The sequence below is a fragment of the Molossus molossus genome, unplaced genomic scaffold (genome assembly GCF_014108415.1).
Source record: "Molossus molossus isolate mMolMol1 unplaced genomic scaffold, mMolMol1.p scaffold_m16_p_21, whole genome shotgun sequence".
Classification (NCBI taxonomy): Eukaryota; Metazoa; Chordata; class Mammalia; order Chiroptera; family Molossidae; genus Molossus; species Molossus molossus.
Genome location: NW_023425357.1, coordinates 1,008,577 through 1,033,221, shown reverse-complemented (window position 1 = coordinate 1,033,221; position 24,645 = coordinate 1,008,577). Strand labels below are relative to the sequence as shown.

At 46.0% G+C, this 24,645-nt stretch overlaps 1 protein-coding gene and 2 pseudogenes across 3 annotated transcripts; 2 read left to right on the top strand and 1 right to left on the bottom strand.

Annotated features, from left to right (window-relative positions):
* The first annotated feature begins 1,762 nt into the window (after positions 1-1,762).
* On the top strand, positions 1,763-8,612 carry LOC118638786 (annotated as a pseudogene).
* On the top strand, positions 5,705-23,911 carry LOC118638547 (zinc finger protein 189-like). Of its 3 annotated transcripts, XM_036274549.1 has the most exons (5): positions 12,951-13,228; positions 19,947-20,070; positions 22,065-22,113; positions 22,729-23,380; positions 23,474-23,911. In XM_036274549.1, the coding sequence occupies exons 2-5, from the start codon at positions 19,950-19,952 to the stop codon at positions 23,873-23,875; spliced, it is 1,224 nt and encodes a 407-aa protein (XP_036130442.1). In that variant the 5' UTR covers positions 12,951-13,228; positions 19,947-19,949; the 3' UTR covers positions 23,876-23,911. The 3 variants fall into 3 exon arrangements, with proteins under 3 accessions (XP_036130441.1, XP_036130442.1, XP_036130440.1); XM_036274548.1 differs by adding an exon at positions 5,705-5,740 and having other exon boundaries at positions 13,006-13,228; positions 22,065-23,911; XM_036274547.1 differs by lacking the exon at positions 12,951-13,228 and adding an exon at positions 14,037-14,085 and having other exon boundaries at positions 22,065-23,911.
* LOC118638784 lies at positions 12,762-13,477 on the bottom strand (annotated as a pseudogene).
* Positions 23,912-24,645: the final 734 nt, after the last annotated feature.

Here is a 24,645-nt window from a genome sequence, read left to right as displayed (position 1 = left end):
ATTACACATTTTGAAGTTATAAGTTAAAACTTCAATGAGAAAGCACTACAAACCCACTAAAATTGAACTGATTTAAAGGAATCACAATATTGTCCTGGCCGGGTTGGCTCAGCGGTTGGAGTGTCGGCCTGTGGACCAGAGAGTCCCAGGTTCAGTTCCTGCTAGGGGCATGTACCAAAAAATAAAAATAAAAAATAAAGAATCACAATATCAAGATTGAGCTCAGCATAACTCAGACTGTACTGTGTCTTGGTAAAAATTATTTGAGGTCTCAAACTCTTTCTCCCGTCCTCTGATGTTTCCTCAGAGCTATTTCTACCACTGTCTCTGAATAACTACATAATTCATTATAAATAGTTTTCTGTAAATTGCATTTCACAACTTTTTTCTGATATGAATTCCTCATGCACAAGGGTCCCAGTAATCACCACGAAGAAATGGTAATCCCTTTCCTGTCAAGAAAGATAAGATCATGGTTTTTGGATGCCCACTTTGCACATGTGCTCTTCCTGAGAACACTATACTGTAGTCACTCTTCCAAATTTGCTCTACATTTGAGAAGTATGTCATATTTCTAAAGGAATTGAATACACCTTAGTAACTTGGGTAGGAAACACTAAATGAATAAGCAATATTCTATAGATTGTGTACCATCACTGAGGATACAGGCACTAGGGATGTATCTGTGGGAACCACAGGCAGAGATCACTGTTCTCCCACATGGTGGCGTCCTAAATTTCTCTTTATCTTCCAAGTCATAGCCCTGACTGAGCATAAGGAGGTTTACAAAATGTACTAAAGCTTTTGACTTCATGCATTTGAATTGGCAGAATATGGTTAACACATTCCATCTAAAAGTAGATGCATTTTGTGACTGAATGAGAATATATATCCACTGGATTTGTAGTCTTTGGGAGTAACTGAAACAATATGCCTCAGGGAGCATTCTGTGCTTTGCAGAGTCTGAAATAATTTCTCCAAACAAGTGAATGATCAGTTGTGGATAACAGTCCCCAGAAACCTGACTACCGCCCCTGAAACCTAAAATTGTAATTTACCCAAAAGATTCAAGGTGCTGCAAGACTTTTTAATTTTTTAAAATTTTCATTAATTTGAGAGAGAGAGGTTAGTAGGGAGAGAGAGTAACATGGTTGTGTTCTTCCACTTGTTTATGTATTTATTGGTTGATTTTTCTACGTTCCCTGGCGCCGGGAGAACACTCACAGGGGCTGATCCACTGAACAGGGCTGCCTTGTACAAGGACTTGATTTTATTTATTTTTTTATCCTCACCCGAGGATGTTTTTCCATTTTCTGTACAGATAGAGTGGGAGGGAGAGATAGGAAGAGAAAGTGAGAGGGAAACATCAATGCGAAAGGGACACATGGAGTGGCTGCCACCCACACAGCCAACCAGGGCCAGGAACAAACTGCAACCGAGGTACGCGCCTTTAGCGGGAACCGAACCCGGGTCTCTCCGGACCGCAGGCCGATGCTCCAACCAGGGCTGTACAAGGACTTTAATCTCCCCAGGCGGTGAGTGCAACCCTAACGGCTCACGTTTGGCTAGTAAACTACATTACCCAGAGGGAAGTGCGCACTAAGATGGCGGATTTAGCCAGTGAAGGCCCAACATGGCATTTGTGTACTGCGCAGGCGTCGGGGCGGGACTTCCGGTGTGCTCCTTGTGGCGGTCATTTTGGCCTCTCCCGTTGGTGCACCGGGTCTGAGCTCCCAGCTGCAGCTCCCCTGGTCGCAAACGAGGGAGCGCTAGAGAGTCGTCCCCGCTGTGCAGAGGCGGGTCCGAGGTGGGTGAGTCTCAACGGGCTCGACTGGAACCTCCGCACCTCGCAGACCGCCCCTCCCCCCGCAGAGCCCGGTGGCGGCGGCCGCGCTGAGGTGAGAGCGCGACCCCGGGCCCTCCCCGCCCCCCCGGCCCAACCCTGCAGCCCGGTGCGCGCGCCGTCACCTCCTGCCTCTCAGGCGTTTTGCACAGTGAGGCGCTCGTGGGTGACACAAGCTGTGACATGTGTTAGAGGGACAGGCGGCTGAACAAGAGAGGGACACTGTCTGAGGCCGGGTTCTGACGTTTTCCCAAAGCTGCTCAGGGGAAGGACAGGCTAAAGGGAGGGGAGCGCAGGTATTACAGGAGGTGAGGGCCTGTGAAAGACAACGTCACTGGCAAGAGTGTGCGCTGAGGATGAGGCCCTGAGGCAGTGCAGGCATCTCGAGGTCACCTGGCCCCGCCAGGGCACCGAGTGGCCCGAGTCCTGGGACCCTGGCGGTGGTTGCCAGGCTCTCAACAGACCTTTGTCTTTCCACAGATTCCTGCACCTGCAGAATCCCTCAGGGTACTGGTTTGTGGAACTCATTTGAGGGACTCACACACTCATGGTCTCTGACATAGTGTCCTGGGACCGTTGAGCCACACTGCCTGCCTTTGGGTCTCGGACTTTGAACATATACCAAACCCAGAATCCTAAGTTCCCGAGGTATAAGAATTTGTGCCTGTTTTTGGCAACCAGTGGAGTGAGATGTGGAAGGTCCTCCCAGGTATAGGTACCAGACTGAGCAAAGGCTTGCAAGGGTGGCTGAGTTGGCTTATGGGAACTGGGAACAGTGGGACAGGAGTCAGTTCTAAAGCAGCTTTTTGACAAATTGGGCATATGATCTACAGGTAATGGGAGCAATGGGAGATTTGAAGCAGTGGAGGCAGGTGATCTGACCCAGGTCTCATTTGTCACCCTGTGCTGTGGCAGAACAGTATGTGTGCGATTTTCTAATTTTGAGGTTGAGAGAAAGAGAGAGAGAGGTAAGAGTCAGAGAAAGCTTAAAGGTTCACTTTTATTGTTTTTTTTTTTTTTAATCCTCACCCGAGGACATTTTTCCATTTTTTGTTCAGGTAGAGTGGGAGGGAGAGAGAGGAACAGAGAGAGAGAGAGAAACATCGATGTGAAAGGAACACATCGAGTGGCTGCCACCCGCACAACCGACCAGGGCCGGGGACAAACTGCAACCGAGGTACGCGCCCTTAGCGGGAACCGAACTGGGTCTCTCAGGACCGCAGGCTGACGCTCTAACCGCTGAGCCAAACCGGCCAGGGCTAAAGGTTCACTTTTAGCGGGTGGCAGTATGGAAGTACCATCAACTGAGATGACGAAATCCATAGTAGTAAGAGTAACATTTTTGGGGCCTCTCAGGAGTTTAATCTTTGGCCTGTTGAGAGTATAAAGTGTTTCAGAGATCAGGTCATGAGTGTCTGAAGCTCTTAGAAGTTCAGGATTGAGAGTTCTCTAAAAGGTAGTGGAGAATATATGCACCAGGAAGAAGCTGTAGATCACTTTAAGAGGGGAGGGGATCCTGGTCAAGTAGTTGTCCATGTAAAAGATGTTTAGCCAGACGACTGGTTTACTTGCTGGGGACTATGGTTGCAGAAGGTTTGTGTCACCACAAAGATTATAGATAAGCTCTTGCTAGGTGGCTCAGTTGTTGTATTGTCCTGTACACCAAAAAAATTTTGTGTTCAAATTTTGGTCAGGACGCATAACCTGGGTTGTGGGTTTGATCCCCACTTGGGTATGTGTAGTGGAGGCAACTAATTGATGTTTCTCTCTCTGTCTCTACTTTCTCTCTCATTAAAAATTAATAGTTTAGCCCTGGCTGGTTTGGCTCAGCGGTTAGAGCATCGGCCCTTGGACCAGCGAGAACTGGGTTTGGTTCCCACTAAGGGCATGTACCTCTGTTGGAGTTTGCCCCCGGCCCTGGTTGGGTTGTATGGATGGCAACCACTCAATGTGTCCCTTTCACGTGATGTTTCTCTCTCTTTCTCTCCCTCCCACTCTATCTGAACAAAAAATATCCTCCGGTGAGGATAAAAAAAAAAGAGTGGATGAAGGAAGAGCCCATGTCTGGTGGTGTCTGGAAGAAACAACATAGGAACCCTTGGTAATTGCCTTAAGAGGGGGTGTTGTGGTCCTACCTGCCTGGTCCAGAGCATAAATGTCATTTATTTGCCCATCTGCCTATTTTTATTGCTGATAACACTGCTCAATAGGACTTCGATGAGGTAGTGGACATCAGTGATACTGGGAGAAGGATAAGCAGGGGATAGATTAGTGAGGGGGTAAAATTAGTATCATGGGATAGAAGCTGATCAGGGAACCAACTGTCCCTGTGATATCAGGGCTGTGTTACCTTTGAAGTTGTGTCTCTGGGAATGTTGCAGTGTGAGAGGTGTGTGATTCAAAGAATTATGTGGAGCCCTGGCCAGTTTGGCTCAGCGGTTAGAGCGTTGGCCTGTGGTCCGGAGAGACCCGGGTTCGGTTCCCGCTAAGGGCACGTACTTCGATTGCAGTTTGTCCCCGGCCCTGGTTGGTCGTGCGGGTGGCAGCCACTCGATGTGACCCTTCACGTCAATGTTTCTCTCTCTCTCTCTTCCTCTCTCTCCCTCCCACTCTGTCTGTACAAAAAATGGAAAAATATCCTCGGGTGAGGATAAAAAAAATTAAAAAAAAGAATTATGTGGAGAGGGTAGTGTAAACGCGTGTCCTCAGGGTCCTGGGATTCGGGTCATATGAGTGAAGGGTGTTGCCATGTTTTCCTGTCTTGAGAGATAATCTGGGGTCCACAGGGTTATTTCCTAAGAAGCTCAGTGTCAAATCACTCTTTAAAACAGATTTCTCACCCTGGCTGGTTTGGCTCAGGGGTTAAAGAGTTGGCCTGCGGTTCAGAGAGACCCGGGTTCGGTTCCCGCTAAGGGCACGTACCTCGGTTGCAGTTTGTCCCCGGCCCCGGTTGGGGTCATGTGGGTGGCAGTCAGTCCATGTGTCTCTCTCACATTGATGTTTCTCTTACTCTCTTCCTCCCTGTCTCCCTCTCGCTCTGTGTGAAGATGAATGCAAACATGCCCTTGGGTGAAAATAAAAATAAAATAAAATAAAACAAATTTCTCTCCCTAACCAATGTTTTTGACACTTGCCATATTGACTGTATGCAATTTGGCCCACATTCCAGGCTCAGAGCTCATGTAATAGTTACCATCTGCATATTGGTTTTTTTTGTTGTTGTTTTTTATCCTCACCAGAGGACATTTTTCCATTTTTTGTTCAGATAGAGCGGGAGGGAGAGAGAGGAAGAGAGAGAGAGAGAAACATCGATGTGAAGGGACACATCGAGTGGCTGCCACCCGCACGACCAACCAGGGCCGGGGACAGACTGCAACCGAGGTACATGCCCTTAGCGGGAACCGAACCCGGGTCTCTCTGTACCGCAGGCCGACGCTCCAACCGCTGAGCCAAACCGGCCAGGGCTGCATATTGTTTTTTATGAAAGACAGAGTATTAATAAAAGTATAAGGAGAGCCCTGGCCAGTTTGGCTCAGCAGTTGAGCGTCGGCCTATGGACCAGAGAGTCCCAGGTTCGGTTCCCGCTAGGGGAACGTACCACCAAAAAAAAAAAAAGTATAAGGAGAGAGTAACTTCAATGGCACCAAGGCCTGTAATCTTCTTTGACGGTGGGGAGTAGATGGAGCAGATGGATGGGGAGAGTGGAGGCTATGAGAAACTTGGAATCCCAGGAGAAAAACTGATGATGGAATGAACTGTCCCTGTTATGACAGGGTATGAACTTTGAGGATGTGGCCATTGTTTTCTCCCAGGAGGAATGGGGGCTCCTTGATGAGGCTCAGAGACTTCTGTACTGCGATGTGATGTTGGAAATCTTTGCACTTTTTGCACCTGTGGGTAAGACCTTCCCATCCCTCCCTGAGCTGATATCCTGCCTCCCTATTTTCTCCAAAGGGAGCTTTGTCTTTCCCACAGTCAGACCATGGGTTCTGCTAATTTCCCACTTTCCTGTCATATGTGTGGTGGCTGTCAGTGCTGGGCTATGTGGGGTGCCCTGAGCAATGACTCTTTGAAGCAGCCCTAACTCCTATTGCTTGAAACAGTGCTGGGAAGTATGTGGGAGTCAGCAGTCTCACAGACAGGTTAATGGATCCCACCTTGCTTCCTCTCTCCCTAGTAGGGTGAATATTTTCAGACCATGGCTTCCAGTTCTGCCCCCTTCCTTTATTTATTTTTTTAATTTAATTTGTTTTTTATCCTCACCTAAGGACATTTTTGCATTTATCTTCAGATAGAGTGGGAGGGAGAGAGGGGGGAAGAGAGAGAAACATCAATGTGAGAGAGACACATCAACTGGTTGCCACCCACATGACCCCAACCGGGGCCAGGGACAAACTGCAACCAAGGTACATGCCCTTAGCAGGAACTGAACCTGGGATTCTGTGGTCCATGGGCTGATGCTCTAACCGCTGAGCCAAACTGGCCAGGGCTGCCCCCTTCCTTTAGCCAACAATTCTTTGGTACTGGCTGTGCCGAGTTATGGTCATAGTTACATGAACCATGAGCTTTTCTTATAAGACCCACCTTCAGTTGTTGTTTGTAATATTTTTCCCCCTCAATACTAGTGTATGCTGTTTTTCTCTGGGCCAGGGCTGGCTGCCCACCTCTGTTTTCTGTCAGTAAGATTTGAATCATTCAGGTTCTGAGTAGTTGTAAAAGGTGCAACTATTAGAATAGAAGGTGCAGGAAGAACCCTGGTTTTTTCGCAGGTTGGACATGACAACATGGTCTCAGAGGAGGCCTGCCCATGGTGAGTGGTAGCTGGAAGAGGGCATCACATAAAGGCTGTATTCAGATCATACCAGGTACCTGCTCTGCGTCCAGTCGTGTTTTAGAGCAAGTTCTGCTGGCCGCACCGTATTTCTACCTCTTCATTTTCATAATCGTTTGCCTACTTGTCATTTTATCTATGAATTCTCGATTCCTGCCTACCTTCACCTTTGTGGTTTCCATGCATCACCTACTTTTCTGCACTGCTCCCTTTGCAGTATTCTGCAACAATACCTGTGAATGCGTTGTGATGTGTGCATACATCCTTAAATAGTCTTTGAACACCAGCTACTCATTTATTGAATTTTACTGACAACCGGATATAACCAACCTCTGTACAGATACCCATGTCACCAGCAGAACAGCCCTGCCGAATGCTGTTAGCAGAAGCATAAGTTGCATATCTCCCTTCTGTTCCATGTGGTGCATGCCATCTTTGTGTCCTTTTTCTGGTGATGTCCAGTATTTTGTGATCTTCAGAGGCCCATTAGTACACAGAGGACCTGCCCCAAGGTCTCTTATTTCAGACAATCCCATGAAACCAGCATGTTATGTTTGACACACGTTTGTAATGGGACTTGCTCCTCCCACTACAGTCAACATCAGTGTCTTCATCATTTCTCTGCTTTCAAATTGTTCCCATAAATTGGAAGATGAGGAAGCCCTTTCTGAGCTGAGTGTATCTGTAGAAGGAGAGTCACAGGTCAGGGCTTCTAAAACAGCTCCGGCAAGCAAGAAAACCCATCTTTGTGAGCGTTGCTTCTCAGTCTTGAAAGCTATTTTGCCCGTGACTGAGTTCCAAGCAGCATACCTGGAGAAGAAAGCATTCTTCAGTGATGCATGTGTGACAGGCTTCTGTTTCAGTGCAGACCGTCAGCAGCTACAGAGGGTGGCAGTGCAGAGAAGCCCCGGAAAGGAGATATGGACAGGGCCTTGTTTGTTACCAGGTGCAGCTTCCACATATCAAAGGCTCCTTGCACCTGTAGGGAGGTGGGAGCAAACTTCCCAGCTATTTTAGGCCATTTCCAACACCAGTGTTCTTCTGACAGTGCAGATTCCCACTGGGGCAGTGAGAGTGGGCAGGCCGTTTGATGTGGGAAAAGTAATCACAAGTGGGGTGAATGTGAAAAGGCTGCCCGCCACAACCAGAAACTTGTTCAAGGTCAGAGTGTCTACTGTGGAGGAGGTCTTTTGTGTGCAGCAGAAGTGGGAAGGCCTTTAGACAAAATGTTAATGTTATTTGACACAGGAAAGTTCAATCTGGAGAAAGGCCTTATGAGTGTAGTGATTGTCAGAAGTCCTTCGGCCAGTGCTTTAGCTTCATTCAACACAAGAGAATTCACACTGGAGAAAAGCCATGTGAGTGCAGTGTTCGTAGCAAATGCTTTAGTTAGAAACCTGTCTTCATTCAACATCAGAGATTTGACACTGGAGAAAAGCTACATAAGTGTAGTGATTGTGGAAAGTCCTTCAGACATAGCTAAGCTCATTGAACATCACAAAGGTCACAGTGTTGGAATTCCTTATGAGTGTATTGAATGTGGGAAATGTTTTAAGTGCAAAGATCACCTCTTTAACCACAAAAGATATCACATTGAAGAAAAACTGTGAGTATAGTTATTGTGGGAAGTCCCTCAGACAAAGCTCTAATCTCACTGAACACCTCAGAGGTCACACTGGGGAAAGGCCTATGAATGTAGTAAATGTAGGAAATCTTTTATCCGTAAATATTACCTTGTTAAACACGAGAGTTCACACTGGAGAAGAGCCTTATAAGTGCAGCAAATATGGGAAAACCTTTCCACAAAACCATCACCTTCAACATAGGGAAGTTCACTCGGGGTAAAAGCCATTTGAGTGTCAAGATTGTGGGAAGTTCTTCAGCCAAAATGCTAGACTCACTGACCACCAGAGATGTCACACTGGAGAAGAGCCATGAGTGAAGTGATTATGGGAAGATCTTCCACCAGTGTTCTGCCCTCTCTCAACACCAGAGTTCACACTGGAGAAAAGCTGTGAAAGTAGTGTATTTGTGAAATCTTTTAACTGCAAATCTCACTTCCTTCAACCCAAGAGAGTTCACACTGCAGAAAAGCCATACGAGTGTAGGGACTGTGGGAAGTCTATCAGCCAAAGCTCTAAACTAATTGACCACCACAGAGGTCACACTGGTGAAAGTCCTATCAGTATAGTGAATGTGTGAAGATTTTTACAAAGAGCTCCAGCCTTTTCCAACACCACAGAGTTTACAATGGATAAAAACTTTATGAGCCCTTGCCGGTTTGGCTCAGCTGTTGGAGCGTCGGCCTGTGGACCAGAGAGTCCTGGGTTTGGTTCTCGCTAGGGGCACGTACCAAAAAAATATATAAAAAAATAAAACTTATGAGTAAAGTGGATGTCGGAAAAACTTTGGACTAATTTTTTTCTTTATTGATTTTAGAAAAAGGAAGGAGAGAAGAGAAATATCGATTTGTTCAGGTTATTAATGCATATATTAGTTAACTAATTTTTTTTTCCTTTATTTTTTAGAGAGAGAGGGAAACAAAGATGGAAGAGAGAGATAGAAACATCAATGAGAGAGAACATCAGTTGGCCACCTCCAGCATGCCCCGCACTGGGGATTGGGCCCACAACTTGGGCATGTGCTCTGACTGGGAATCAAACCGGCAACCTCTTGGTACATGGGTCATTACTCAACCAGTGAGCCACATGGGCCAGGCTATATTAGTTAATTTTTTTCTTTTTTTACCTTCAGATAGAGCGGGAGGGAGGAACAGAGAGAGAGAAACGTCAACGTGAAAGAGACACATCGAGTGGTTGCCAGCCACACGACCCCAATCGGGGCGGGGACAAACTGCAACCAAGGTACGTGCACTTAGGGGGAACCAAACCCAGGATTTTCTGGTCCACAGGTTGATGCTCCAACCGCTGAGCCAAACTGGCCAGGGCTATATTAAGTTTTGTATGTGACCTGAGTGCAGATCTAAAACACAACTTTAGTGTATTGAAACAATGCTTTAACCAACGGAGCTACCCAGCCACAGCTTGGCAAATCTTTAACCTCATTCGATGTCAGAAAATTCACTCTGGTGAAAAGCATTATGAGTATGGAGAATGGCTCTGGCCAGTTTGGCTCAGCAGTTAGAGAGTCGGCCTGTAGACCAGAGTCTCGGATTCAGTTCTGGCCAAGGGTATGTACCTCGGTTGTGGTTCATCCCTGGACCTGGTTGGGGTCGTGCGGGAGGCAATCAGTCGATGTGTTTTTCTCATGTCGATGTTTCTCTCTCACCCATTCTCTCTGAAGATATATGGAAAAATATCCTTGGGTGAGGATTTAAAAAAAAATGAGTAGGGAGAATGTAAGAAATTCTTTAACCATTTCTAAACAGCAGAGATTCATGCTAGCGAAAGACCTTATCAGTGTAGTTCATGTGGGAAATCTTTTAGACTCAAATCTAATCTTAGACAGTAGAGTTTTCACACTGGAGAAAAGTCTTAAATGTGCTGGGAATGTTTTATTTCCTCACTCAGTATAACAACGCAGGAGGACACTCAGAGCCATTTACCTGAATTTAAATCCCTTTTAGCAAGCTCTGGCTCATTCGACTCAATGGTTAGAGTATCGGCCTGCAGACCACAGGGTCTCTCTGGTTTGATTCCGGTCAAAGGCACATACCTCGGTTGTTGTTTGGTCCCCAGCCCTGGTCGGGGTCATGGGAGAGGCAACCAGTGGATCTCTCTTTCTTCTTCCCACTTCTATTTGAGGATAAATGGAAAAATATCCTCCGGTGAGGATTGAAAAAATACAAAAAACAAAAACTAAATCTCTTCTAGCTGAACATACACTGTTGCAGATTCCTCCTGAGTTCCAGGCACAGGCGAAGCTTTAAGGAGCTGCACTGTACTTTCTAACCTGTCCAGGGCTATTACCAGATGGATGTCACTCCCAGTTTTTGGTGCTAAAGCCATTTGACCTCTACCACCTGGCTCGCCTATTCACTGTGCCTCAGTCACAACCCCTGTGTGCTCAGGGAGGCTGACCTGTCTTCCCTTTTGCTTGAGGAAATTATGAATACTCCAAGTTCTTTTTTTGTTGCATTTTTCTTCAGATAGAGCAGGAGGGAGAGGGGGGGGAGAGAGAGAGAGACACATCGACTGGTTGCCACCTACACGACCCCAACTGGGGCGGGGACAAACTGCAACCTAGGTATGTGCCCTTAGCAGGAACCGAACCCAGGACTCTGGTCCATAGGCCGACGCTCTAACCACTGAGTGAAACCGGCCAAGTCTACTCTGAGTCCTTGGTGAGATCCTCACTCCTTTCTTTCTGTGTAATGGAGCTGACCCAGTGTTGGTTCAGAGGACCCATCCTTAGCTAAGAAGGGCTACCTCATTTAGGGACATTGTTTTTTCTCATATCATGCTGTGATTAATTTGTCCAAGTTCTCATTCATGAACCTGGAAACTCTTTTGCTTTGTCTATTGTCTTTTTCTATCTAGGATAACATACCTTTGAAATGTCAGGGTATGCCTGGCCAGTGTGGCTCAGTAGTTGAGTGTGGTATGCACCAAGTGGTCGCCGGTTTGATTCCTGGTCAGGGCACATGTCCAGGTTGTGGGCCAAATCCTTAGTCGGGGCATGCAGGAGGCAGCCAGTTGATGTTCTCTCTCATCGATCTTTCCGTCTGTCTCTCCCTTTCCATTTTTCTCTCTCTAAAAATCAATAAAGGAAAGAATAAGTGAAACATTGTACTTTATCAAATCTCAGAAGTTTCCCCACTTTGCTTTGTAACACCTCCCTAATCTATCACCAATGGATTTAATTTAACCCCCTTTTGTCTTCTCTTTTTATTGAAATATATAGAATAAGATGCAAAACTGCCATTCTCTGTAGCATTTTCTCAATCCCATGAGATTTGCCCTCCGGGCAGTTGTTGACATTTTGGCTCAAATAAACTCACAGAAATTCTCTACCAGTTTGAATGTTTCTTACTTGGACAGTTGCTTATCGTTTGTGCCCTGACCTGAGCTCAAACCCCCAACCTTGCTGTATCTGGATGTTACTCTAACCAACTGAGCTACCTGGCCAGGGCGCATTGATTGATTTCTTGTACGTGCACTGACTGGAGAGTGATCCTGGAACCTTGGCATATCAGGACTAGGCTCTAACCAACTGTACTACCCAGACGGGGCCTCGTAAGCCATTTTTATTGCATCCTCTGAAAGTGTGTCGTGGACAGATGGGAAGGAGTGGATGGGCTGCCTGGGGGTGGGCAGATTCTTCACCAAAGGCAGTTTGGGAAGCTTTTTTCTGACCATTAAAGTCTTGGGAAGGGGGGTGGGGGGTGTTCCAGAATGACAAGGGAAACAGAAAAACTTGTGTTATGTTCTTTGTTTTTGTGTTTTAGATTGTTTATAAATTGATTTTTAGAAAAAGAAGAAGGGTAAGGGAGAATCAGGGACACGAGGGAAACATTGATCAGCTGCCCCCTAAGTGCCCCCAACCCGGGCATATGTCCTGGCCAGGAATCAAACCAGCAGCCTTTTAGTGCTCCAGAGAACCCCCAACCAAGCCACCATGGCCAGGGCGAAAGTCTTGGTTTCAATAGGATCCCTCTTGTGGCACCTTTGGAAATAGATGACACTGGCCAAATGAGGCAAGGCCAGTCTGGAGCTGACCTCGGCAGTCCAGGGGAGAAAGGGTGGGTCCTGGCTGTAGAGTATGAAAGATGGTTGGATTGTGGATGTACTGTAACTTGAAAGCAGAGGATAGACACATTAGGCAACTGCACAGGGTCCTTTTGAAAAATAAGTCCTAGTTTCTCACTTCACATGAATCAGGAAACAAGTGATGAATTTCTTTTCTTTTTCAATTTATCTTTATTCTTGCAATTATTATAGCTGTGCCTCCATTTTCCACCCACCCCCTTCACAGCTCTGTTGTCTGTGTCCATTGGTTATGCATATATGCATATCAGTTCTTTAGTTTATCTCTTCCCACCACCCACCCCACCTCCAAGTGGTGTGTTTCATGGATATTCTTCCTGTTGCCTTTTCTCCTACTCAGACAGGAATCAAACCCATAAGCTTACCATATCGGAAGGACACTCTTACCAACTGAGCCCCCCATACAAGGCAGCCCCAACACCATTTTCTTTTTTTTCAATACTGTGGTTTTAATCTTTGTCGTTCTGTTTTTTTCCATGTTTTCCAGTTATTTCTTTGCTCTTATGTTCAGTCTATTCTTTTTAAAATTAGAACAGGAATAAACGTATACTGAAGAACTGGAACACACTTTGCCTGATAAATACTCTTTGGATTGCTGCCTTTAGGAATTATCTGAGGTTCTCTGTTACAACTTTCTTCATCGGAGGCAGTGCCGGAAGAGTAGTCTAGTGAGGCTCTGCAGACAGCATCGTGGATTGGTGGGGAAAGCTCCCATGTCTCCCGTCTGTCCTTGAAAGAAGCAACTGTAAATGGACGATTTTACTCACCATACCTGCAGAAAACTTCAAAGGGATCTACCCATGTGGTCATCTCCTTTGGAAGACCCAGGTGAGAAAAATCCACATTACTTTCAGCACAAGCCCTCTGTAGAATTGGATCTTTATTCTGATTGTTTATCCTGATACACCTGAAGGCTTGGCCTTTAGAAGGGCAGTCAGAATGCCAGTGGCTTCTGCATGTTTTAAACAAGATCGTCATCAGCTTTCCTGCAAAGTTTTCTATTTGTGTACTCAGTTTATCATACTTTCTCACCAATCTTGTGACAAAGAAAACTGTCGCTGCAATTTCATCTCTCATAATTCAAGAAAAAAAATCTACTAGGTCTTCCTTAAGTTGTAAATTACATCACAAGTTACATCCATCCACTTGCAATTGCACGTCTTTGCAGTCTTGATGTGGCTTTTTAAATTTTGTAGGTGTAGGACTTCCATTCAGCTCTGTTTCAGGCAGTTCTGAATGATGATTGTTCTGTTTTTAGTTATAATTTTGATGTGGTTGTGGGAGGAGGCGAGTTACCTGGTTTACCTACACCGCCATTTTGAGCGGAAGTCAGCCCCAACACCTTTGACCTCCAAGGTCAGTGCAGGGCCAGCAACCTCCCCGTGGGCCTGAGGAAACTACATTACCCAGAGGCCACCTTGCGCCAATGGAAACCCAGGGTGGGGCGTTTCTGTGCGGCCTACAGGTGGGGCGGGACTTCCAGCTCCTTGGGGTGGTCATTTTGGCCTCTGCTGAATTCACCCAATCAGACTGTAGAGCGCCACGTCTCAATCGAGGAGGCGCCAGAGGACTGGTCCCTGCTGTGCACAGGTGGGTCTGAGGCCTTCAGAGGCGCAACTGGCCCATTTGAAACTCGTTCCTCGCAGAGTCCGATGGCGGCAGCCGTGCTGAGGCGCCCGGCTGAGGTGAGAGCGCGTCCCCCGGCCTCCCCGCTTCCCTGGCTCCCCACCCAGAGCCCTGCGGCCCCGGGTACGGGCGCCCGTCACGTCCTGCAGCCCAGGCCCGGCGTGCGGACCGAGAGCGCTTGTGGGTGACACGTGGGGAGGCGACAGGCTGAGGAGCCGCCATGTAAACACATGGCCGGGGGGGCTGAGCAGGAAGGACTCCAGAAACCCAGGCCGTTTTCTGTCTAAAGGACGCGGGGAAGGTGAAGGGAAGTTGTGCCTGAGCAGTTTTCTTTTCTTTTTATAAAAACAATTTTATCGCCTGCCGGCCAGTATGGCTCAGTGGTTGAGCATTGACCCATGCACCAAGAGGTCGCCAGTTTGATACCGGTCAGGGCACATGCCCAGGTTGTGGGCCAGATCCCCGGTGAGGGGCATGCAGGAGGCAGCCAGTCGTTCTCCTTCATTGATGTTTCTGTCTGCCTCTCATTCTCCTTTCCTCTCTCTAAATCAATAAAGAAAAAAACAATTAAAAACAAACAAACAACAATTTTATCTTATTTATTTGTTTATGTAACTCATCTTTACTGTTGAATGTATTGCAGATGTTTCTCCCTTTTTTTTCTATTGACCTTCTCCCCAATGTCACCCCCCTCCTGCCTTCCCCACACTATTGTCAGTGTCCACTGGTTGTGCATATATGCATAGAAGTTCTTTGGTTTATCTCATTCCGCCCTCCCTACCCCCTTCCCTTTGAGGGTCATCAGTCTAACAACCAATTTGTTCTTAATTCCTTCATCTTTTTCACCCATCCCTCCAGCCCCCACCCATCTGGCAAGCAATGAAAAGTTATCTTTATCTATGAGTCTGTTTCTGTTCTGCTTGCTCATTTTGTTTGTAGATTCACTTGTTGATAGATATGTATTAATTGCCATTTTATTGTTCACATTTTTGTTCTCCTTCAAGAAGACCCTTCAACATTTCATATTATACTGGTTTGGTGGTGATGAGGTATTTTAGATTTTTCTTGTCTGGGAAACTCCTGATATGTCCATCAATTCATTGTCAGGACGCTGAGGCCATGGAAACTAATTGGAGGGTCGTGAATAAGAGGGACACTGTCTGAGGTCGGGTTCTAACATTTGCCCAAAGCTGTTCAGAGGAAGAACAGACTAGAAGGGAGAGGAACGCAGGGCGAAGTCCTATAAAGGACAACGTCACTGGCAAGAGTGTGCACTGAGGATGAAGCCCTGTGGCAATGCTGTATCTCGAAGTCACCTGTCTCTAGGGCTGGGCAAGGGCACGAGCGGCCTGAGCCCGGGGACCCTGGCGGTGGTTGTCAGGCTCTCAACAGACCTTTGTCTTTCCACAGATTCCTGCATCTGCAGAATCGCTCAGGGTACTGGTTCGTGGAGCTTATTTCAGGGTTTCGCACACTTACGGTCCTGGACATATAGAATCCTAAGACTTGTGCCATTCTTCCAGCTCTATGGCTTTGGAGTACAAAAACCAAGGCCAGAGTCTTCATTTCATATCTATGATTATATGAAATGATCCCTGTTTTTGGCAACGATTAGAATGAAATGTGTAAGGTCCTCCCAGGGTTAAGTACCAGAATGTGCAAAGGCTTAGAGGGAAAGCTGTGCTCATTTGGAAACCTGCAGTTTTCCTTTCTCTCTTATCGGAACTGGGAAGAGTTTTTTTTTTATCCTCACCTGAGGACATTTTTCCTTTTTCTTGTTTAGATAGAGTGGGAGGGAGAGAGAGAAACATCGACGTGAAAGGGACACATCGAGTGGCTGCCATGTGCAAGACCCAACCAGGGCCGGGGACACACCGCAACCGAGGTACATGCCCTTAGTGGGAACCAAATCCTGGTCTCTCGGGACCGCAGGCCGACGCTCTAACCGCTGAGCCAAACTGGCCAGGGCTGGAACTGAGAAGAGTTTGACAGGAGTCAGATCTAGAGCACTTTTGGACAGATTGGGTGTGTCTTCTGCAGGTGGTTAACGTGAGAAGCATTCAAACCTGTGAAGCATTTTTGTGAGTTTATTTGAGCTTGACTGTCTACAATGACCAGAAAGCAAAATCTAGTGATTGAGATAATGCTCCAGAGAATGGCAGTTTTGCACATTACAGTCAAGAGGGTAGACACACCCTGACCAGTATCCTCAGTGGTTAGAGAGTTGGCTCATGCACCTAAGAGTCTCAGGGTAGATTGCTGGTCAAGGACACTGACCTGGGTTACAGGTTTGATCCCCAGCCCGCCCCCGTTCAGAGCATGCCAGAGGCAGCCAATACATGTGTTTTCTCTCTCTCTCTCTCTCTGTCCCCCTTCCTCCCTTCTCTCCCTTCCTCCTTCCCTCCCTTCCTCCTCCCTCCTCTCCCCTCCACTCTTTCTAAAATTCAATAAAAAAAATATATTCTGGAGTGAGAATTAACAAAAAATAAATAACTTAAAAGAAACAGTGGAGCCCTGGCTGGTTTGGCTCAGCAGTTGGAGCGTTGGCCTGCGGTCCAAAGAGTCCTGGGTTCGGTTCCCGCTAAGGGCATGTACCTCGGTTACAGTTTGTCCCCGGCCCTGGTTGGGTCGTGTGGGTGGCAGCCACTCGATGTGTCCCTTTCACGTCGATGTTTCTCTCTCCTTCCCACTCTGAACAAAAAATGGAAAATGTCCTCGGGTGAGGATAAAAGAAAGAAAGAAACAGTGGATACAAGTGGGTTACATGAAATCCATTGGTGATGGATTAGGAAGGTGGAAGAAAGCAAAGCTGGGAAACCTCTGGGGTTGGATGAAAAGTAAAATGATAAACACATACATCTTTTACATTGGTGTGTACAGGATATTTATTTTTTATCCTCACCCGAGGACATTTTTGCATTTATCTTTAGATAGACTGGGGGTTGGGGGGTGGGAGAGAGAAACATCGACGTGAAAGGGACACATCGAGTGGTTGCCACCCACACGACCCCAACTGGGGCCGGGGACAAACTACAACCAAGGTACGTGTCTTTAGCAGGAACTGAACCTGGGACTCTCAGCTCCTCGTGCCAGCGCTCTAACCACTGAGCAAAACCGGCCAGGGCAGGTACAGGATATTTAATAGTCAACAATTAGTTACAATGAGGGGAGTTGTGGTCTCCACCGAGTGCCTTTGAGGGGTCCGAGAAAAGGAAAATTACTTTGACATTCCAAAGATAAGTTATTATAGATACAAAAAGACAATAGACAGGCTCAGATAAGGTAAAGATTGACCTCTGTCGGGGAAGATGTCAGCCTAGCACATGATTACTTGTCATGAACTGCTTTAGTTAAAAAGTTTTAATTTCAGGGGGGACATTTTTAATACATTCAATAATAAAGATAAGATTTTAAAAAGTTTTAATTTCATACCATCTTTTGTGGTTACTTTAGGTCTTTGAGCTTGCAAGGCCGCCCTCCTTGAACTTGTCAAGTTAGCATGTGACCCCAACAAGAGAGATAGTGTCTGAAAGAAGGTTCTAAAGTTTTTATTTATTTATTTATTTTATTTTATTTTTTTATCCTCACCCGAGGACATTTTCCCATTTTTTGTTCAGGTAGAGTGGGAGGGAGAGAGAGGAACACAGAGAGAGAGAGAAACGTCAACGTGAAAGGAACACATCGAGTGGCTGCCACCTGCACGACCGACCAGGGCCGGGGACAAACTGCAACCGAGGTACATGCCCTTAGCAGGAACTGAACCCGGGTCTCTCAGGACCGCAGGCCGACGCTCTAACCGCTGAGCCAAACCGGCCAGGGCAAAGGTTCTAAAGTTTTTAAAAAACTGCTCAGAGGAGAACAGACTAGAAGGGAGAGGAGCACAGTTAAGGACAGGAAGATGAAGTCCTGTCAAAGAACATCACTGCAAGAGTGTGCACTGAGGAGGAGACCCTGAGGCAATGCAGGCATCTCAAGGTTACCTGGCTCGAGGGCCCTGGCTTTGACATAAGAGTGAATGTAAGGTGAACCCATGTATGATGGTGTCTGGAGAAAACAAGGTCCAGATTCCCCCTGGAAGCTGGCTGAAATTCAGGGTGTTAGGGTCCTACCTGCCAGGTCCAGAGCTTTGATGCCCGTATCTGCCCACCTGCCTATTCTTGAGGGCTGATAAACTGATCAGTAGGACCTTGATGAAATAGTGGACACCTTAGTGCCTCCCAGGCTTGGAAATCTCCACTAGTGTGGGGAAGGGAGAAGGGTAAAGGGGATAGATTTAGGGGGTTTATGAAATTAGAATCTTGGGAAAGCTGTCAATCACGAAAAAATTGTCCTTGTCACAGCATGTTTCTGTTTCTATTGATTTTTTTCCTTTACAGTCGTCCCTCACCACTTCATGCTTCGACTTTCGTGAGTGGCTTCACTCTATCGCAGCTTGAGACAAACCACGATAGAGTGAAGCCGCAAAAGTCAAAGTTATTTGAAAAAACCGCAATAAATGCCCTGGCCGGTTCGGCTCAGCAGTTAGAGCATCTGCCTGTGGTCCAGAAAGACCAGAGTTCACTTCCCACTAAGGGCACGTACCTTGGTTGCAGTTTGTCCCTGGCCCTGGTTGGGGCCTGTGGGAGGCAGCCACTCTATGTGTCCCTTTCACATTGATGTTTCTCTCTCTCTCTCTCTCTCTCTCTCTCTCTCTCTCTCCCTCCCACTCTATCTGAACAAAAATGGGAGAATGTCCTCAGGTGAGGATTTAAAAAAAAATAACCATGATAGAGTGAAGCCACAAAGGTCAAAGGGCGAAGTGGCAGGGAACAACTGTATATAAATAAAGAATCCTACTTTGTGGAAATTCATTTATCACATTAGAGTCTAGAACTGATTAACCATGATAAATGAGGGCTGACTGTATTTATTTTAGAGAGGAAGGGAGAGGGAGAGAGAGAGAGAAACATCGATGAGAGAGAACATTGATTGGCCACCTCATGCATGCCCCACACTGGGGATTGGGCCCACAACCTGGGCATCAATGCCCTGACTGGGAATCGAGCCAGCATCCTCATAATTTTTTTTTTTTTTTTGTTATCTTTTTTATTTTTTTATCCTCACCCGAGGACATTTTTCCATTTTTTGTTCAGATAGAGTGGAAGGGAGAGCGAGAAAGAGAGAAAGAGAGAGAGAAACATCGACATGAGAGGGACATATCGAATGGCTGCCACCAACACAACCCAACCAGGGCCGGGGACAAATTGCAACTGAGGCACATGCCCTTAGTGGGAACCGAACCCGGGTCTCTCTGGACCACAGGCCGACGCTCTAACCGCTGAGCCAAACCAGCCAGGGCAAGCCAGCATCCTCTTAGTGCATGGGTTGACACTCGGCTACAGAGCCACATGGGCTGGGCTGTGTTACCATTAAAGTTGTGATTCTGGAAATGTATCTGTGTGAGAGATGTGTGATTCAAAGAATTATGTGCAGAGGGTAGTGTAAAAGGATGGCCTCAGAACACTGGGATTGGGATCGAAAGGGTAAAGGGTGATGCCTGCCATGTGTTTTGTGTCTTGGAGGGACAAAGGGGGCGACCGTAGGGTATTGCCTGACAAGATGAGTGTCTTATCATTCACACCCTCTCTGGCCAACTTCTCTCCTTATCCTCTTTGTGACACTCACTATGTTAAGAGGCAGTGTGGCCTACATGCCAAACCCAGAGCTTGGGTATCATCTGTGTGCCCATCTGCCTATTGTTGTGGGAAGACAGAATCAATAGGAATATAAGGAGGGCGTGACTTAGATGGGACCAATGCCAGGTATCATCTCTAGTATGGGGATTAGAGGGAGGAAATGGATATGGAAGACAGAGAGTATGAAGAACTTAAAATACTAGGAGAGAAACTGATCATGGAATGAACTCTCTCCATTATGACAGGATATGCACTTTGAGGATGTGGCCATCGTCTTCTCCCAGGAGGAATGGGCGCTCCTTGATGAGGCTCAGAGACTTCTGTACTGCGATGTGATGCTGGAAATCTTTGCACTTGTAGCATCTGTAGGTAAGACTTTCACATTTCTTCTTGTGTCCTGAAGTGGTGTTCTGCCTTCCCTTTTTTCTCCAGAAGTAGCTTTGTCTGTCCCACAGCCAGACAGACCATGGGCTCTGCTAATTTTACCCACTTTGTTTTCATATGGGCTGTGACTGATAGTGCTGAGCTGTGCGGAGTGCCCTGAGCCATGCCTTGACACTGAACATTCCTTAACACCTGTTGCCTTTAAAAGTCCAGGAAGCCTTGGTCGGTTTGGCTCAGCAGTTAGAGTGTCGGCCCACAGACCAAAGAGTGGCGGGTTTGATTCTGGTCAAGGGCACAAACCTCTGTTGCGGTTCGTCCCAGCCCTGGTCGGGGTCATTTGGGAGGCAACCACTTGATGTGTCTCTCTCACGTCAATATTTCTCTCTCTCAATCTCTCTCTCTCTCTCTCTCTCTCTCCTCCCCACATCTGAAGATAAAAATGGAAAAATATCCTCCTGTGAGGATTTAAAAAATAATAAGTAAAATAAAAGTCCAGGAAGTGTCTGGGAGTCAGGAGTCTGGCAGACAGTGTAGTGCATCCCACCTCTTCACCCTCTTCCTTGCAGGGTGACTGTCTCCAGATCTGTGGCTTCCACTTCTGTCCCCTTCTTGTAGCTAAAGGTTTTTTGTGACTGCCTGTGCCAGGTCATGGTCATTACTTCCATGAACTATGGACTGTAGTTGTAAGATCTCCCTTTTGTCTATAATGCTGTCTCCCCCGAATTCACTGTGTGCCGAGCTGGTCTGGGCAGTGCTGGCTGCTCACCTCTGTTGTCTTTCATTAAGACTCAGATTGTTCAGGATCTGAGTAATTCTGCAATAGAAAGTGCAGTGAGAACCCTGGTTTTTTCACCAGGTGGACATGGCAAGCTATTTTCAGAGGAGGCCTGTCCCTGGTGAGTGGCAGCTGGGAAATGGCATGACATAAGGCTGTGTTGAGATCATGTCAGAATCCTGCCCTGTGTCCAGTAGTGTTTTGATGAAGGTTCTAGTACCCACAACACATTTTTACCTTTTCGTCCCCATACTTGACACTTTACTGACTTGTCATTTTATCTGTGACTTTTTTTTTTATCCTCACCTGAGGACATTTTTCCATATTTTGTTCAAATAGAGTGAGAGGGAGAGAGAGAGAAAAAAACATCGACATGAAAGGGACACATTGAGTGGTTGCCGCCTGCATGACCAACCAGGGTCAGGGACAAACTGCAACTGAGGTACATGCCCTTAGCAGGAACCGAACCCGGGTCTCTCTGAACCGCAGGCCAACGCTTTAACCGCTGCGCCAAACCAGCCAGGGCTTATCTGTGACTTTTTGACTCCTGAGTACCTTCACCTTTGTGGTGATCGTCCATCACCTGTTCACTGCACTGTTCCCTCTGTCATAGTCTCCAACACTGACCTGCATATGTGTTATGATATGTGCATACATCCTTAAGGAATCCTCAAAAGCCAACTACTCATTGAAATTTACTGGGAATAAACTTGACCAACCTTTCTACAGCTTGCCCATGTCATCAGTAGAAGGGTCACAGGTTTGACACAGTCAAGGGCACATACCTGGGTTACATGTTTGATCCTAGGCCTTGGTTGGGGTCTTGTGGGACACAATCCATTGGCCTCCCCACGCACACACGTGCGCACTCACACACCCTCTATCTAAACATCAAAGAAAAATATCCTTGGGTGAAGGTTAACAAGTTTTTTTTAGTAACAGTAGAAGAATGAGCTGGAGATCCTACCTCACTTTTATGTTGGTCATGCCGTCGTTTCGTCCTTTTTCTGGCAAGGTCTCCACTATATTGTGATCTTCAGAGGCCCAGTAATGTATACAAGCACCTTATTCATCCTGGCTCCAAGTCTCTTATTTTCAGACAATCCCATAAAACCAGCATATTATACCTGATGCGCTTTTGTAATGGGACTTCCCCCTCCCACTAAAGTAAACATCCATGTCCTTAGCATTCCTCTGCTTTCAGGTTGTTGGCATAAAACAGAAGATGAGGAAACTGCTTCTGAGCAGAGCATGTCTATAGAAGGAGCATCACAGGTCAGGGCTTCTAAGACAGCTCCAGCAACCCAGAAGACCCATCCCTGTGAACGGTGTTTCTTGGTCTTGGAAGATATTTTGCACCTGACTGAGTTCCAAGCAGCAAACCCTGAACATAAAGCATTCTTCAGTGATGCATGTGTGAGAGGCTTCTATTTCACTCACCAGCAACAGAGGGATGCCAGTGGAAAGAAGCCCTGGATAGGAGGTACAGACAGGACCTCACTTAAAACCAGGAGTCACTTCTATGTATCCGGGGCACCTTTTACCTGGCAGCAGGTTGGGAAGGAATTTCCAGTCGTGACAGGCGTTCTACAGCACCAAGCCACTCTTAACAGTAAGGATCCACACCGTGCCAGTGAGAGTGCACTGGCCTTTCACAGTGGAAAATATCACCATGAATCAATTGATTGTGAAAAGGCCTCCTACCACAACCACAAACTTGTTCAACATCAGAGTGTTTACTCTAGAGAAGGGCTTTATGAGTGTAGCAAATGTGGGAAGGCCTTTAGACATAACACCAGCCTCATTCGACATAGAAGAGTTCACACAGAAGAAAAGTATGAGTGCAGTGTTTGTGGGAAATGCTTCAGCTGCAAATATATCCTCGTTCAACATCAGAGAGTTCACACTGAAGAAGAGCCTTATGAATGCAGTGTTTGTAAGAAGTGCTTTAGCTACAAATTTAACCTCATTAAACACCAGAAAATTCATACTGGTGAAAAGCCATATGAGTGTAATGATTGTGGGAAATCCTTCAACCAGCGCTCTGGGCTCATTCAACACCAGAGAGTACACATTGCAGAAAAGCCATATGAGTGTAATTTATGTGGGAAGTCTTTTAGAGAAAGCTCTTCCCTCATTTATCACCAGAAAGTTCACACTGGAGAAAAGCCGTATGAGTGTAATGATTGTGGGAAATCCTTCATCCGAAGCTCTGGCCTCATTCAACACCAGAAAGTTCACATTGGAGATAAGCCGTATGAGTGTAGTGATTGTGGGAAAAGCTTTAGCTACAAATGTGTACTCATTAGACACCAGAGAGTTCACAATAGAGAAAAACCACATGAGTGTTGTGAATGTGGAAAGTCCTTCAGACAAAGCTATGCCCTCATTTATCACCAGAGAGTTCACAATGGGAAAAAGACATTAGAGTGTAGTGAGTGTGGGAAATCTTTTACCCGCACATCTAGCCTTCTTAGACACCAAAGAATTCACACTGGAGAAAATCCGTATGAATGCAGTGTTTGTAGGAAATGCTTTAGCTGCAAATATATCCTCGTTCAACATCAGAGAGTTCACACTGAAGAAAAGCCTTATGAATGCTGTATTTGTAAGAAATGCTTTAGCTATAAATTTAACCTCATTAAACACCAGAAAATTCATACTGGTGAAAAGCCATATGAGTGTAGTGATTGTGGGAAATCCTTCAGCCAATGCTCTGGCCTCATTCAACACCAGAGAGTTCACACTGGAGAAAAGCCATATGAGTGTAGTGATTGTGGGAAAGGCTTCAGTTACAAAAGTGTACTTATTAAACATCAGAGAGTTCACACTGGAGAAAAACCATATATGTGTAATGAATGTGGAAAGTCCTTCAGACAAAGCTCTGCCCTCATTCAACACCAGAGGGTTCACACTGGCGAAAAGCCATATGAATGTAGTGAATGTGGGAAATCTTTTACCCGCACATTTACCCTCCTTAGACACCAGAGAGTTCATACTGTAGAAAACCCTTAACTGTGTTGAGAATTTTATTCCCTCAGCATAACAACACTGGAGGAGATTTCTTTGAGAGCCAATTACATTAATTAAAAATTTTAACAACCTGAACTGTACTAGATACCTCATTAATTTTAAGTATAAACATGGTTTTTCAAGCTACATTATACTTTCTGACCTCCCCATGGCTATTACCAGTTTGATGTCACATTTTGTGACCACTTTCTCACACTTAAGCACTTTTTCCTCTACTACCTGGCTTACCTGCAAAGTATGTATCACACACAATTCCATCTTGCTCAAGAAATATAATCTATGTGTTTGCCTTTTGATTGAGGAGATTATAAATACACAGAGAATTTGGTGGGATCCTCATTTTTTCTTTCTGACAGGAATACACCTGATGCAGTTTGGTCCAGAGAACTCATTCTCAGCTAATATGGACTACCACTTTGGTAGACATTGTTCTTCTCATATTATGCTGTGATGAATTTTTGTAGCTTCTAATTCACCAGTCTTGAAACTGCTGTACACTTCTATGCTTTATGACCTTTTTGTAATAGTCTTTTTACTTTTTTACCTTAAATTTTTCTAGTTCTATTCACTGTGGTTCAATTTGAAAGCAGAACTGTTATCTGACATGTGGAGATAAACAGATATTGTTGGAATTCCAAACGTTCTGTCCTTTGGAAGGGACAATAATATGTTAGGAAGTCGTTTTTTGTCCAATATTGGCTGATTTTTTGCTGTGCAAAGTCTTGAATGTAAGACTGCATGGCTATTTTAAT

Bases quoted from the DNA above. Each gene is read 5' to 3' on its own strand.
- LOC118638547 (XM_036274547.1), top strand. From the start codon at position 14,053: ATGGCGGCAGCCGTGCTGAGGCGCCCGGCTGAG. The intron at 14,086-19,946 runs GTGAGAGCGCGT...CCATTATGACAG, and splicing joins TGCTGAGGCGCCCGGCTGAG to GATATGCACTTTGAGGATGT. The intron at 20,071-22,064 runs GTAAGACTTTCA...CTCTGCTTTCAG, and splicing joins TGCACTTGTAGCATCTGTAG to GTTGTTGGCATAAAACAGAA.